Here is a 12,275-nt window from a genome sequence, read left to right as displayed (position 1 = left end):
AAGGAAGAGTTGCATGCAATGGTTTGGGCTGGCAGCAGGCTAGAATGAATTAATATACAGCAAAAGCAAATGTTTGAGCACTTTTTTAGCTTCAGTTTCTTGGCTGACTATTTCACACTGGAATCAAGAGTTTGCTGATATCGCATTTCTTCATTTGTAATGATTTGCTTCATGGTGCTCGCTGAAGAGCCCCCCAGGCCAGTGCAGTTTTCTGCTGATAGGAGCAGTGGCTCGGGGTATCAGGTAAATGATTACTATCACTGGAGGGTGCCTAACATTTGGAACCCTCCAGTGCCTGAGACTTTCCTTCTCCCTTTAGGCCTTATGTGGGAATTAGTGTCAGGGACCCTGCGAAAATATTGTCTTACACTGGACAAGTTGTTATAAACTTTGTAAAATAAAATGTAACTGAACATTACCATTTGCAAATATTTTTATGTGCCCAAACATTTGCAGTCAACTGTATCTATATATGCACACATATATATTATATTTCATTATCTATCTATCTATAATTGTTGTTGTTATTATTTTTATGTTGGCCTAATGCTGGTATTCTAAGATTTGGAGAACAGAAGCATGAAGAACAAGGGTAAGTATATACACCTCTGCCCTTGCCCTGTTCCTGATACAGAATTTATCTGATAAAGACCTCTTTGTTTTTAAAGGGGACATATTGGGAATTACATCACAAACATCAAGATAGGCAGGCACTCCGGGATTTCAAATAGAAAAAATGGCAGAAGTTCACAAAAAAGTGAAGTAAAATCACAGTATATTTATTAAGCTAACACATGATACAGCATGAACATATTGCTTAGTTCAATGCAGTGCTTATTCCCAGATATACATTCATGTGACAACCCATAATTCCTAGTAAATTACAGATCATAAGTTTTTCTCCCTTGCCTGTTCTGCCAGCTGACAGCTTTGCTTTCAGATTGGCTGGCCTGCCTGTCCTTCACAGAATTCATATGATAGCAGTCTGTGCATTAAAAGGCAGTCTCAGCTGCTCTGTAGCAGGGCTGGGATTCAAAACAGGCCCTGGCATCTCAAATAAACAGAGGCCCAAACAAATAGTGACTATGGCATCTTACAGCAGTGTCTTTGGCATTTGCCACTATCCAGAGGTAGAGAGGAGTGATCACAGCAGGCAGGCACACAGGGGCAGGGAGGGGTATGAGTAGAGCAGGAAGGACTGCCTGTGACATTGCAAAGCCCCGCCCACTCTATGCATATTCACTGCACTTTAAGTAGCTGCTGCTCTGTTACTGAAGTCTATTGGGGGCAGCGGCTCCCAGCCACATACTGAAGAGTCTAAACGGAAGCTTGTAAAGGGGGTGGGTAGAGCACAGTTTTCAAGCAGTTATGGACATATTTGAACCCAAACGTATTAAAATAAAAGCACTTTGTTGGAGGGGGGTCGGACCGTACCGTTTTGCTGGAAGGGGGGTTGGGCTGTATCATTTTGTTGAAGGGGGGTGGGGCCATACTATTTTGGGGGGAAGGTCGGACCATACCACTTTAGGTATACGGGGGGCATCGAACCGTACCATTTTGTTGGACTGGGGGGGTCGGCCGTACCATTTTGGTAAACAGGTGGGGTGTCGGACCGTACCACTTTAGGCAGACAGTGGGTCAGACCATACCGCTTAAGGTGGATGGGGAGGTCGGAACTTTCCATTTTGCTGGACAGGAGGAGAGGTCGGACCGTCCCACTTTAGGCTGGTGTGGAGGGGCAGACCATCCCACTTTACCACTTCTGGTGGATGGGGCCCATGCACCCCTGCGGCATCTGCAAAGAAATTATTATTGGTCTCTTGCCACAATATCCAATCATTGTAATCCCTTAAGAAATTTTCCCAGACCTTCAAATAAGTCTTATGCTGTTTAGAAAGGCGGATGTCATGATACAGCTTAATGACACCCCATGTAATTAAGGATCGGACCGTACCATTTTGACGGATGGGGGGAGGTTCGGACCATACCATTTTGTGGGATGGGGGGGCTTTGGACTGTACCATTTTGTTGGAGGGGGGTTTGGACCGTACAATTTTATTGGAGGGGGGGTCGGGCCGTTCCATTTTTAGAGGGAAGTTGTGGGAGGAGGTCGGACCAGGGGAACTCGGCGATACCATTTTGGTGGACGGGGCAGGGGGGTGTCAGACCGTACCACTTTAGGTGGACAGGGAGGTCGGACCTTTCCATTTTGGTGGACGGGGGAGGTTGGACCGTCCCACTTTAGGTGGACATGGGGGGGTAGACCATACCACTGTATAGTTTTGCCAATTTGTGGGAAACAACCCCCTACAATACAGTACAGGTATACAGTGCCGTAACTTGGTCGTGCTGGGCCTCGGCATGTCCTGTGCATTCTGGATAACAGACCTCATACCTGTACAGGTATAGGACCTGTTATCAAGAATGCTCGGGACCAAGGGGATTTCCAGATGAGGGGTCTTTCTGTAATCTGGATCTCCATACCTTAAGTCTACTAAAAAATCAATAAAACATTAATTAAACCCCATAGGATTGTTTTGCGTCCAATAAGGATTAATTATATCTTAGTTGGGATCAAGTACAAGGCACTGTTTTATTACTACAGAGAAAAAGGAAATCAGTTTTAAAATTCTGAATTATTACTATTATTGATTAAAATGGAGTCTATGGGAGACGAGCTTTCCGTAATTTGGAGCTTTCTGGATAACTGGTTTCCAGATAAGGGATCCCATACCTGTACTAGATACACAATTGCTGTTTACTAACAAGGCCTTGAATCCTGCTGCTGTCACATAAATGATAATTGATAACTGTCACACATACAGTAAGTGATGATTTGGTGTGGTCACTGGCTGCACCACCCAACGTCCTACCTAAACAATGCCTTATAAGTACAAAGCAGTAAGACCAAAGCTGGACTAGGTTGGTGGGACACTAGAAAAAAAACCTGGCGGGCCCCGGGCCCTGACCAACTCAGACCCAATCCCCACTTGCCATATTGCACCCCCCCATTGCCCTCCCTCCCCTGATCATGGTGAGGTAAGCATAAGGTGGCAGTGGCCCCTGAGGGCCTCGGACACCCCAGTCCAACGCTGAGTGAGACAGAAATTCATTGAAGCATTTGTGGCCTTATACAGAATATTTTTAAGACCCAAGATGTACCCAGCATCATTGCTGTCAAAAGGCTCACTGATCAGTAAAACTACTGTGAACCCTAAAGTTATGTAATGGATTAGAGCATATCTCCCAACATTTTGAAAAAGGAAAGAGGGACAAGAAGAAATGCCGCAAAAATGTTTTGCCCACACCCATTTTTGCAACCACACCCCCTAAATACCACTCAGATTTGACTAAATTTGGCAGGTTATGTAAAGTTTTAACACATTTCTGGGGGTTTTGGGGTCTTGTTTTATATGTTATTACAGTTTTGCTATAAAAAAAAAAAAAAAAAAAGGTGAAATTGCCTTATAAGCTGCAAGTCTCAGTTGCCCCAGGAGACCTGTTTAGCTTATTAGTTACTATTGTATCTCAGTGCAGGTGGGGCCGTTTAACTTTCTTGGCTCTCTGCCAAAAGATACTTTTTGTAATAAAAAACACTTACCAGCGCGGCGGGGACGCCCGCCGCGCCGTTCTCCTTCTGCGCCGGCTCCTTCCTAGGTGCGCGTGCACTTCCGCAATTTAAAGGCGAAATGGCAATGGCGCGAAATTCAAACTATTTAAAGGGACTTTTGTTTACATTTTTTGCCCGTGATAGAATTTGATTCTGGTGCCTTTCTGAGCTTTGTGCATTTGTTCCTGTTGGTAAATTTTCCTGTTTTTGACCCGGCCTGTTCCTGACTATTCTGAAATCCGTAACCTGACCCCGGCTTGTACTTTTGACTCCGATTTTGCCTAACCCCGCTGCTTGATTATCTGGTTGACCCTTGCCTGTCTGACGATCCCTGGTCTCTGCCTGCCTCGACCCAGCCTGCCTGACGACGAACTTGTTTAACCCTATTTGTACCGTGATCTTCGGCCTAACTGACTTTATCTACAGTCGTGCCCCTTTGCTTGCCAGAACTCCTGCCTTGTTCCTCTCGTTAAGTCCAGGTGGCATCTGAGTAGCTGAGGACTCCTCCCGAAGCCAAAGGTGGTCACAATACTGGTGAAGCCGAGCCGAGACAAGGGAACTTGGCATCTGTTCTGGTTTAGGGTGCCATGGAGGACCAAGATCACGTTGAGTCCGCTGCTGCTCCTCCCGCTCCATCTGCTACTACCGAAGCGCTTCTTACCGCCCTGCTACAGCGCTTGGAGGATCAGGAGCAAAAGCAAAATTATCTCCTGCAGGGTATTCACAACTTAACCCGCCAACTGGAGACCCCGCAAGCTTCACAGCAGCAGCCAATTCCTAGTTCTTCCCCTCCGGTGGGTTCGTTCGCTTTGGGGGGTAACACTTTCAGGCCCCAAGAACCCAAAATTGCATTTCCAGAGAAATTCTCTGGGGACAGGTCCAAATTTTACGTCTTCAAAGAGGCATGTAAACTGTATCTTAGCTTTTTCCCTCATTCTTTCCCTTCTGGTGTGGAAAAAGTAAGATTTGTTATGACCCTTCTAGTGGGGGATCCCCAAGTTTGGGCCCTTAGACTGCCTCCCTCTAATCCTGCCCGTTTTTCCCTTGATGTATTCTTTGATACAATGGCAGTTCTTTACGATGACCCAGATCGTGCATCATCAGCCGATTCGGCGATTCGTAAACTGCGCCAAGGGAGACGGGAAGTAGAGGTATATTGCACAGAGTTCTGCCGGTGGGCTGGAGAGACTGAGTGGAACGATGCGGCCCTGCGCAGTCAGTTCCGTGTCGGCCTATCTGACTCCATTAAAGATAGTCTGGTGAATAACCCCTTGTCGTCCAGTCTGGATGATCTCATGTCCCTAGTCATCCAGATTGATAGGAGACAGAGGGAGAGAAGGAGTGAGGAGTGCATGCGCCTTTAAATTGCGGAAGTGCGCACGCACGCGCACCTAGGAAGGAGCCGGCGCAGAAGGAGAAGGAGATATTCAAACTATTTAAAGGGACTTTTGTTTACATTTTTTGCCCGTGATAGAATTTGATTCTGGTGCCTTTCTGAGCTTTGTGCATTTGTTCCTGTTGGTAAATTTTCCTGACGACGAACTTGTTTAACCCTATTTGTACCGTGATCTTCGGCCTAACTGACTTTATCTACAGTCGTGCCCCTTTGCTTGCCAGAACTCCTGCCTTGTTCCTCTCGTTAAGTCCAGGTGGCATCTGAGTAGCTGAGGGCTCCTCCCGAAGCCAAAGGCGGTCACAATACTGGTGAAGCCGAGCCGAGACAAGGGAACTTGGCATCTGTTCTGGTTTAGGGTGCCGAACGTGACACTTTTTAATTAAATGTGAGAAACAATGTATCTAAGTGCAGGTGAGGCTTGTTTAACTTTCTGGGCTCTCTGCCAAAAGCTACTTTTTAGTTAAACTTGTATCTTTTTTAGCATTCAGTGCAGGAGATCAAAAGGAAATGAGGGACTTTTCAGTAAGAATCTGGGACTGTGGATCGAGCTATCAAAAGAGGGACTGTCCTGCGAAAATCGGGACAGTTGGGAGGTATGGATTAGAGAGAGCGAATTACACTCTTATCTTTTGCCTCACGTTTTAGAATAAAAAATACTTGTTCCTGGTGCACAAAAGGCCAGCCAAAGCTTCAAGAGAATTGCATGCAGTTTTGCTTAGTGTTTTAGTGATAATTTTCAATATTTTTTTCCTTTAAATGTACTAATATGTCTCATTGTGGCACATGAAATCTGCCCACTTTAGCAATTAGCATTCTGACTGTGGTATGATCACCAAAAATCATTAACCCAATAGGATTGTTTTGCCACCAATATGGATTTATTCAGCTTGGTTACCATCAAGTACTGTTTTTGTATTACAGAGAAACAGGAAATATTTTTTTTACATTATAATTATATGCTTAAAATAGACTCTGTGGGAGATGGCCTTTCCTTAATTCAGAGCTTTCTAGATAATGGGTTTCTGTAACTATATTACCACAGTTATTTTAATAGGGCATGGTCAGAGAAAGAACATATACCCTATCTTATAGCAATATAAAGTGTGCTTCTCAGCAATTAGCAGGTTGTTAATGCATTTTTTTATATTATATTTTTAATTTTTTTTTTTTATTTGTATTTATTTTTTGCTTGTGTTAAATATGTCCCCTTTAAACTGTTTGTTTGACAGTCTATTTATCTAAACATCTTGCTTGACTTCTGAGACCACAGTGACAGTTATTTTTGCAAAAATCCCTAATATTTCAGTTTTGTGAAATTACACAAGAGAATTGGCAAAGCTTTAAATTAAATCAGAAATTATAGAGAAAAAGTTCTTTTCTATTGCAAAGAGATGAAAATATGCAGCTTTATCAGTATAACACTTATTTTCTCTACCGAAACACACAATCATTTCTAATTATACATTACTGTATTCAAATAGATTCTTTCAACCCCATTATATTATCCAACATAGAACTGTCTGCACAAAGCCTCTAAGAAATAGTTTTCACCTGTAATTCTTTACAGAGTTCAGAATAAAATCTATTAACATCTCTATGAGTTTTCAGGTAAAAAAATGTGTTCTTTTCCCAATCACTTTGAAATGGGACTTGGAAAGCATCATTTAATATCCATAGTATAGTCTGACCCACAGTTCCTAAATGTGACTAATTTACAGAGAAAGTCCCTCTCTTTCGCTGTCAGGAATTTTTTTCCCCTCGGGTTCTCACAGATTTATAATTGGCCAGAAATATTTCTGCCTTCCAATTACTGATAAAAACATTCTTACACTTTTCTCTCACTCTGAAAGCTATAGCTATTAAAACTATGCAGATATACAGGGTAATATCACACAGTGTTAGCCACAATCAGAGCAAGTTTTGATCTCTATTTATTGTGGAAAAACTTTTTAAATAACATTTTTAATCTCTTGTTTAAACAATTAACTAAGGATGGTGGTGGTAAAAGATGAAGGAAAGATTGAAATTACTGGAGGGTCCAAAATGTTAGAAAACAGTGAGTGCCACGGAGTGATCCACTTCTTCTTTCTTTGTTACACAGAGGCCTATGCACATACAGTAATGTGAAAAGGACGTTTTTTGGTTAAAGTTCAGCTTTTCACACTACTGAGCACCCATGTAAAGAAAGAAGCAGGAAGAAGATCCCTCCATGTGCTGGCTGAGAAGAACCCCGGGCCAGGGCAGGCTTTGGCTAAAATACGCACCCCTGTGGGGTATCAGGTAAGTAAATACAATCACTGTGGGTGCCTAACTTTTGGTACCACCCGGTGATTTTACCTTTCCTTCTCCTTTAAGGCAGTGAGGCTAATATGGCAGAAAAAAAACAAGTGTGTTTAAACAGCCTGCAGAAAATTTCTAGAGTGCTGTACCACATGGGTACACTCAGTAGACGAAGATGCTGACAATCAATTTATATATAGGCACCAGAGGGCCTGCGCATAGGGTGGCAGCTTTTTGGCAATAAAATATATAAAAGGACCAGCATGCCATTACTCGTGAATAACGATTATGTTTTTATTCCACCATAGAGCTGCAAATTCCAATGTTTTGGTCCCCCCCAGTGTTGGTCCTTTTTCTTCTATATTTTTTTCATTTTATTTTTATTTATTTATTATTGAAAATCCCCCACCCAGCCACCATCAAAAATTTGTTAAATTTTACAAAGATTTGTAAATCTGACAGCGGGGCTGGGGGGTAAGGGGGTTCAGGTGCTTTGATGGGTGGATGTGACATCCCAAAAGGGAAGTGATGTCAAATGTAAGCAGAAGGGACTTAATTGTGTAAACAGGGGGGTATGATTAGGTTCAGTGCCTAGGGTGGCACTGGACCTAAATACATCACTGTTGAAAGTCCAGCAAGGAGTCCAGAGAAAAAGTATATTCATATTTTAATATTTTCTCTGTCTCATTAAAAAAAATTGAAGATGACACACAATAGGGGTCATTTCAATGTGTAGAAAAATAGCAAACAGCACCTTCTTGTCTCCATTAAAAAAGCCTTTATTTAATACACATGGCTTTTGGATAAAGCTGAAGTTTCAGGCCTACATCTGACCTTTTCTCAAGCTTACCAACCACTAAAAAAAGCAAGCCTTTTATACATGACATTATCACGCCATCTACTGGTCATTATTCATAGAGACTTTACAGCATCTAAATTAGATACAAAACTTGTTACATTGCCACATTTGTACTCCATATTATATGCTTGCTAGAAAAAAAGGCACAAGTTACTTAGTAGATAACAGAAAAATTCTGTAGAACACAATAGGATTTTATATGCTTATCTATGTGCCTTTTCTCCTTTTTTCAGACTAAATGGCTGCCCCCGTGGCTACGCAGCAGCTTGTTTACCTAAACTATAGTAGTATACTAATATATATATATACAGGCCCGGATTTGTGGAGAGGCCACAAAGGCCCGGGCCTAGGGCGGCAGAAGTTTAGGGGCGGCATGCCGCCCCGCCGCAAAAAAAAATTAAATTTGGCTCCCATACGGAGCAGTCGGGACCTCTCCCCACTGCTCCGTATGGGAGTTTAAAAGAGCGCATGCGCACTGGTGGGGTCACTTTCGCGCATGTGCACGGGAGGGCGCGCTTTCGCGCATGCGCACTGGGGGCCGTGCTTTCGCGCATGCGCACTATATATATAGTATTACAGAAGCAAAGACACCACTGATGCTGTAAACACTTCCAGTTGGAGACCATTGAGGGCATCCATCAGGGCCACTATCATGGGGTCCCATACTACTACTTCAGCAGGGACCTCCCCTAGGTGCCCCAAATATTAGACCACTAGTCACATGGGCCTCCTGTAAGGTGGGCCTTGCCAACAAGTAAAATGGGTCCCCAATAAAAAAAAGTACCTGCATGCACAGGCACACCCCTTATCAACCCCAACAACTTCCCAATTATGCCAAAACTGAAGCAATGACCAACATAAACCCCACCCACTGAGCCCAAGTGGGGGTGCCCATACATGGGCAGATAAGCTGCCAAATCGTTCTGAAGGACCCAAATTGGCAGCTAAAATCTGCCCATGTATGGCCACCTTTAAATAAGTGAATGGCTGATCAGACCCATGATCTATTCTGCCTCTCTGCAACCTCCCTTACTCACCAGCACATTTCATCTCCCCCTGGCCCTGTTGCCTCTACATGTAACAGACTCTGCTACCCAGAGTGCTCCACCCTGTCCCCCCATTCCCACTTCATCTCCATTGCCAAACTAAAGACCCCAAATGGCTCAACAAGACCAGTGATGCCCTAGTGTCTGCACTCAGGCAGCCTGTCATATAGCGAAGACTCACATTAACATACAAAATATGAGGGGGGAAACCAAAAACTTTTGCGCCTTCTGTACTGTAGTTTTTATTCTTAATGATAAATAGCAATAGATTGGGCACAAAATAATTAAACAGTACACAAGGGTAGCGTATTTATTAACGTTGGAGACAAACACCACTGCTGATATTGCCCATAGCAACCAACCAGCAATTAGATTTGAATGGTCACCTACAAGTTAGAAAACAAAAGCAAAGATTGGTTGCTATGGGCAGCAACACCGGTGATGTTTGTCTACAATATTAATAAATGCACCCAATATTTTAACCTTTCTCCAGTCACCACATACTTATATATTCATAGAATATACACTTTTATTAACAAAATATTCACATATAGTCATAGAAAAAACGACTTCACTGTACAGCATAACATATTAAATATACTTGAATATAATAAAATGCAGGGCAGCTAAATCTTCACACTCACTTTTTGCCTCTTTCCAAGTGACGGTAGGTGAATGCAAGTCGATTTTACCACTGGAAGCCATTGAGGAATATAGCTTAAGCCCAGGAGATGGGAACCAAAAGAAGAAAGTGCGGGGAGGCAAAGACGTAAAGTGACGGCTTGGGGCACCTGCTAAAGAGATATTGCCTCTGGGCGCTGCAAAAGGTGTGAAGTGTTGGAAAAGTGTGAGAAAAGTTACTGGGCGTGGTCTGGAAATGGGGTGGGCGTTCCCACAGATCCCCAAGTATTGCAGAGCACGCTGGTTGGACGCAGCAAAGCCAACACGGGCCGCTTGGGCGCGGAATTCGCCTGAGAAAGGACTCGGCCTGATGTAGTTTGAGTAAATTGTTCTTGCAACCTTGCTAGCGTATCCGAACGCTGAACCTGCTGGCAAGCTGAGACCTGCGGCTCTGAGCAGAACGGAAATAGTCTGCATGGTTCTATATTTAGCAAACTAACGCTGGGCTTTCTCCTGGTTATTATTAGCCCTCACGAATTACTCGCCCATATAAGTGCGAAGGTGTGAGTGAAGGAAACAGCTGTGTGTACGTCTGTATGGCATTGGCACGCATATGCGTTTCAGGCCTCTTTTTACATGTGCAGGTTTAAAGGCACAGTATAACCTAAAAACATATTTTCTGAAATATTAGCTAATTAAATAAGACTTGTACTTAAAATGTATTCTGCATATTTTCATTTATTTTTTTAAAAATCATGTTTTTAATTCCGAACCAAACGATCTCTCCTTTCTCTAAGCAGCTCATTATCAGGGGCTTCTCAGTAGACGCAAATAGTTTTACAAAAGTGCTAAGTGAAATTGCCTTCATATGCATGTTTAGTGCACAAAAACATACTTATTTCTTAATTAAAACAATAGGAAAAAATATGTTAAAGGGATTTTGGGGATTCTGTCTTGATTTTTATGGTGTACATTTTATTTCTAAATGACACTATTTACATAGCAAATAATTCACTCTACCATTTAAAATTTTATTCTTGAACCAACAAATGTATTTTTTAGTTGTAATATTGGTGTGTAGGCGCCATCTCAGTGCATTGAGCCTGATTCTAAGCTTTCAGAAGGAGCCAGCGCTACACATTAGAACTGCTTTCAGGTGACCTATTGTTTCTTCTACTCCCATGTAACTGGAGGAGTCTCAAGCTGGACTTGGATTTCTTACAATGGAGTGCTATTCTGATATCTACTGGGAGCTGCTATCTTGCTCCCTTCCCATTGTTCTGCTGATTGGCTGCTGGGAGGGGGGTTATATCACTCCAACATGCAGCTCAGCAGCTCTATTAACTGATTTGTTTAAAAAAAACATGTTTTCTCACAACAGTATTCTTTTTAAGCACAAGCCCTATTTATTGAGCTCATGGTCAAAAGGAATGTATACTGTCCATATTTTTTAAAGCAGGGCATTTGCATTAATTGGTGGATGCCAATAAATGCAAAACTGCAATGTAACTTGTATGCAATCATATCCAAATATCTGTGCAAGTGTTACATATTCATTGATACTGAGAATAAAAGCATATTGTTCTATGCACTGTTCCAGAAGAGAAGATGCCCAGTGTGACATAAACTTTAGGTACAGAGCAGCCATCAGGGGTTACTATAATCACGGGACTCATAACTAAGGGGACCTGAGAGACATAAAAGTGATTATCAGGTAGCAGATAGGGCATGGCTTGTGGGAGAGTGTGCCAGGCTTGAGCAGCTTGTGACTTGGGTTTTAATATATTGGGCATTAGGGATCTAGCCATGTATCCACAGGTTATTTTTTTTTATCAGGGATAACAACTCTCAGCCTTCCATGACAGCTTTCTGGCACATGCAGTTAAGTAGCAGCTGGATAGTCACAAATATGTAAAAGGGAGGAGCCCCCCACAGGAACATGTGCTCGCTCTTGCATTTGGCCTCCTAAATGTTGCGGTAAATTTTGTGGCCCAGGCCTGGGTGTACCCCCTGCTCCCCCGATAGTTACACCACATCCCACACATCCAGGCCTGATTGGGGAACCTGAAAATGTTACTCGAGCAGGGACCCCCAACCTTTCTTACTCATGAGTCACAGTCAAATATAAAAAGACTTGGAGAGCAACACAAGCATCATAAAAGTTCATGGAGGAGCCAAATAAGGGCTAAGATTGGCTATTAGGCAGCCTCTATGCACACTATCAGCTTACAGGGGGCTTTATTTGGTAGTAAATCTTGACTTTATTCAACCAAAACTTGCCACAAAGTCAGGAATTCAAAAATAACTCCCTGGTTTGGGGGCACTGAGAGCAACATCCAAGGGGTTGGTGAGCAACATGTTGTCCCTGAGCCACTGGTTGGGGATCACTGTACTTGAGCGTCTAGTCAGGGTACTGGCCTATTAATTCAGTTACCTTCCTTGCACACCTAGGGGTACATTTAC

The 12,275-nt window shown here is 42.9% G+C and overlaps 1 protein-coding gene across 2 annotated transcripts in view; it reads right to left on the bottom strand.

The window, feature by feature from the left end:
• Positions 1–10,414, bottom strand: part of macrod1 (MACRO domain containing 1) — a 333,436-nt gene extending 323,022 nt beyond the window's left edge. The window contains exon 1 of one of the 2 annotated variants that reach the window (XM_018093419.2): positions 9,836–10,414. In XM_018093419.2, coding sequence (XP_017948908.2) covers positions 9,836–10,289 — 454 coding nt within the window. In that variant the 5' untranslated portion in view covers positions 10,290–10,414. The remainder of the gene's footprint in view (positions 1–9,835) is intronic. The other variant, XM_018093420.2, reaches the window with a different exon arrangement.
• Between the last annotated feature and the right edge of the window lie 1,861 nt (positions 10,415–12,275).

The sequence above is a fragment of the Xenopus tropicalis genome, chromosome 4 (genome assembly GCF_000004195.4).
Source record: "Xenopus tropicalis strain Nigerian chromosome 4, UCB_Xtro_10.0, whole genome shotgun sequence".
Classification (NCBI taxonomy): domain Eukaryota; kingdom Metazoa; phylum Chordata; class Amphibia; order Anura; family Pipidae; genus Xenopus; species Xenopus tropicalis.
The sequence above is the reverse complement of the archived record's forward strand: the minus strand, read 5'-3'. Positions and strand labels throughout refer to the sequence as shown.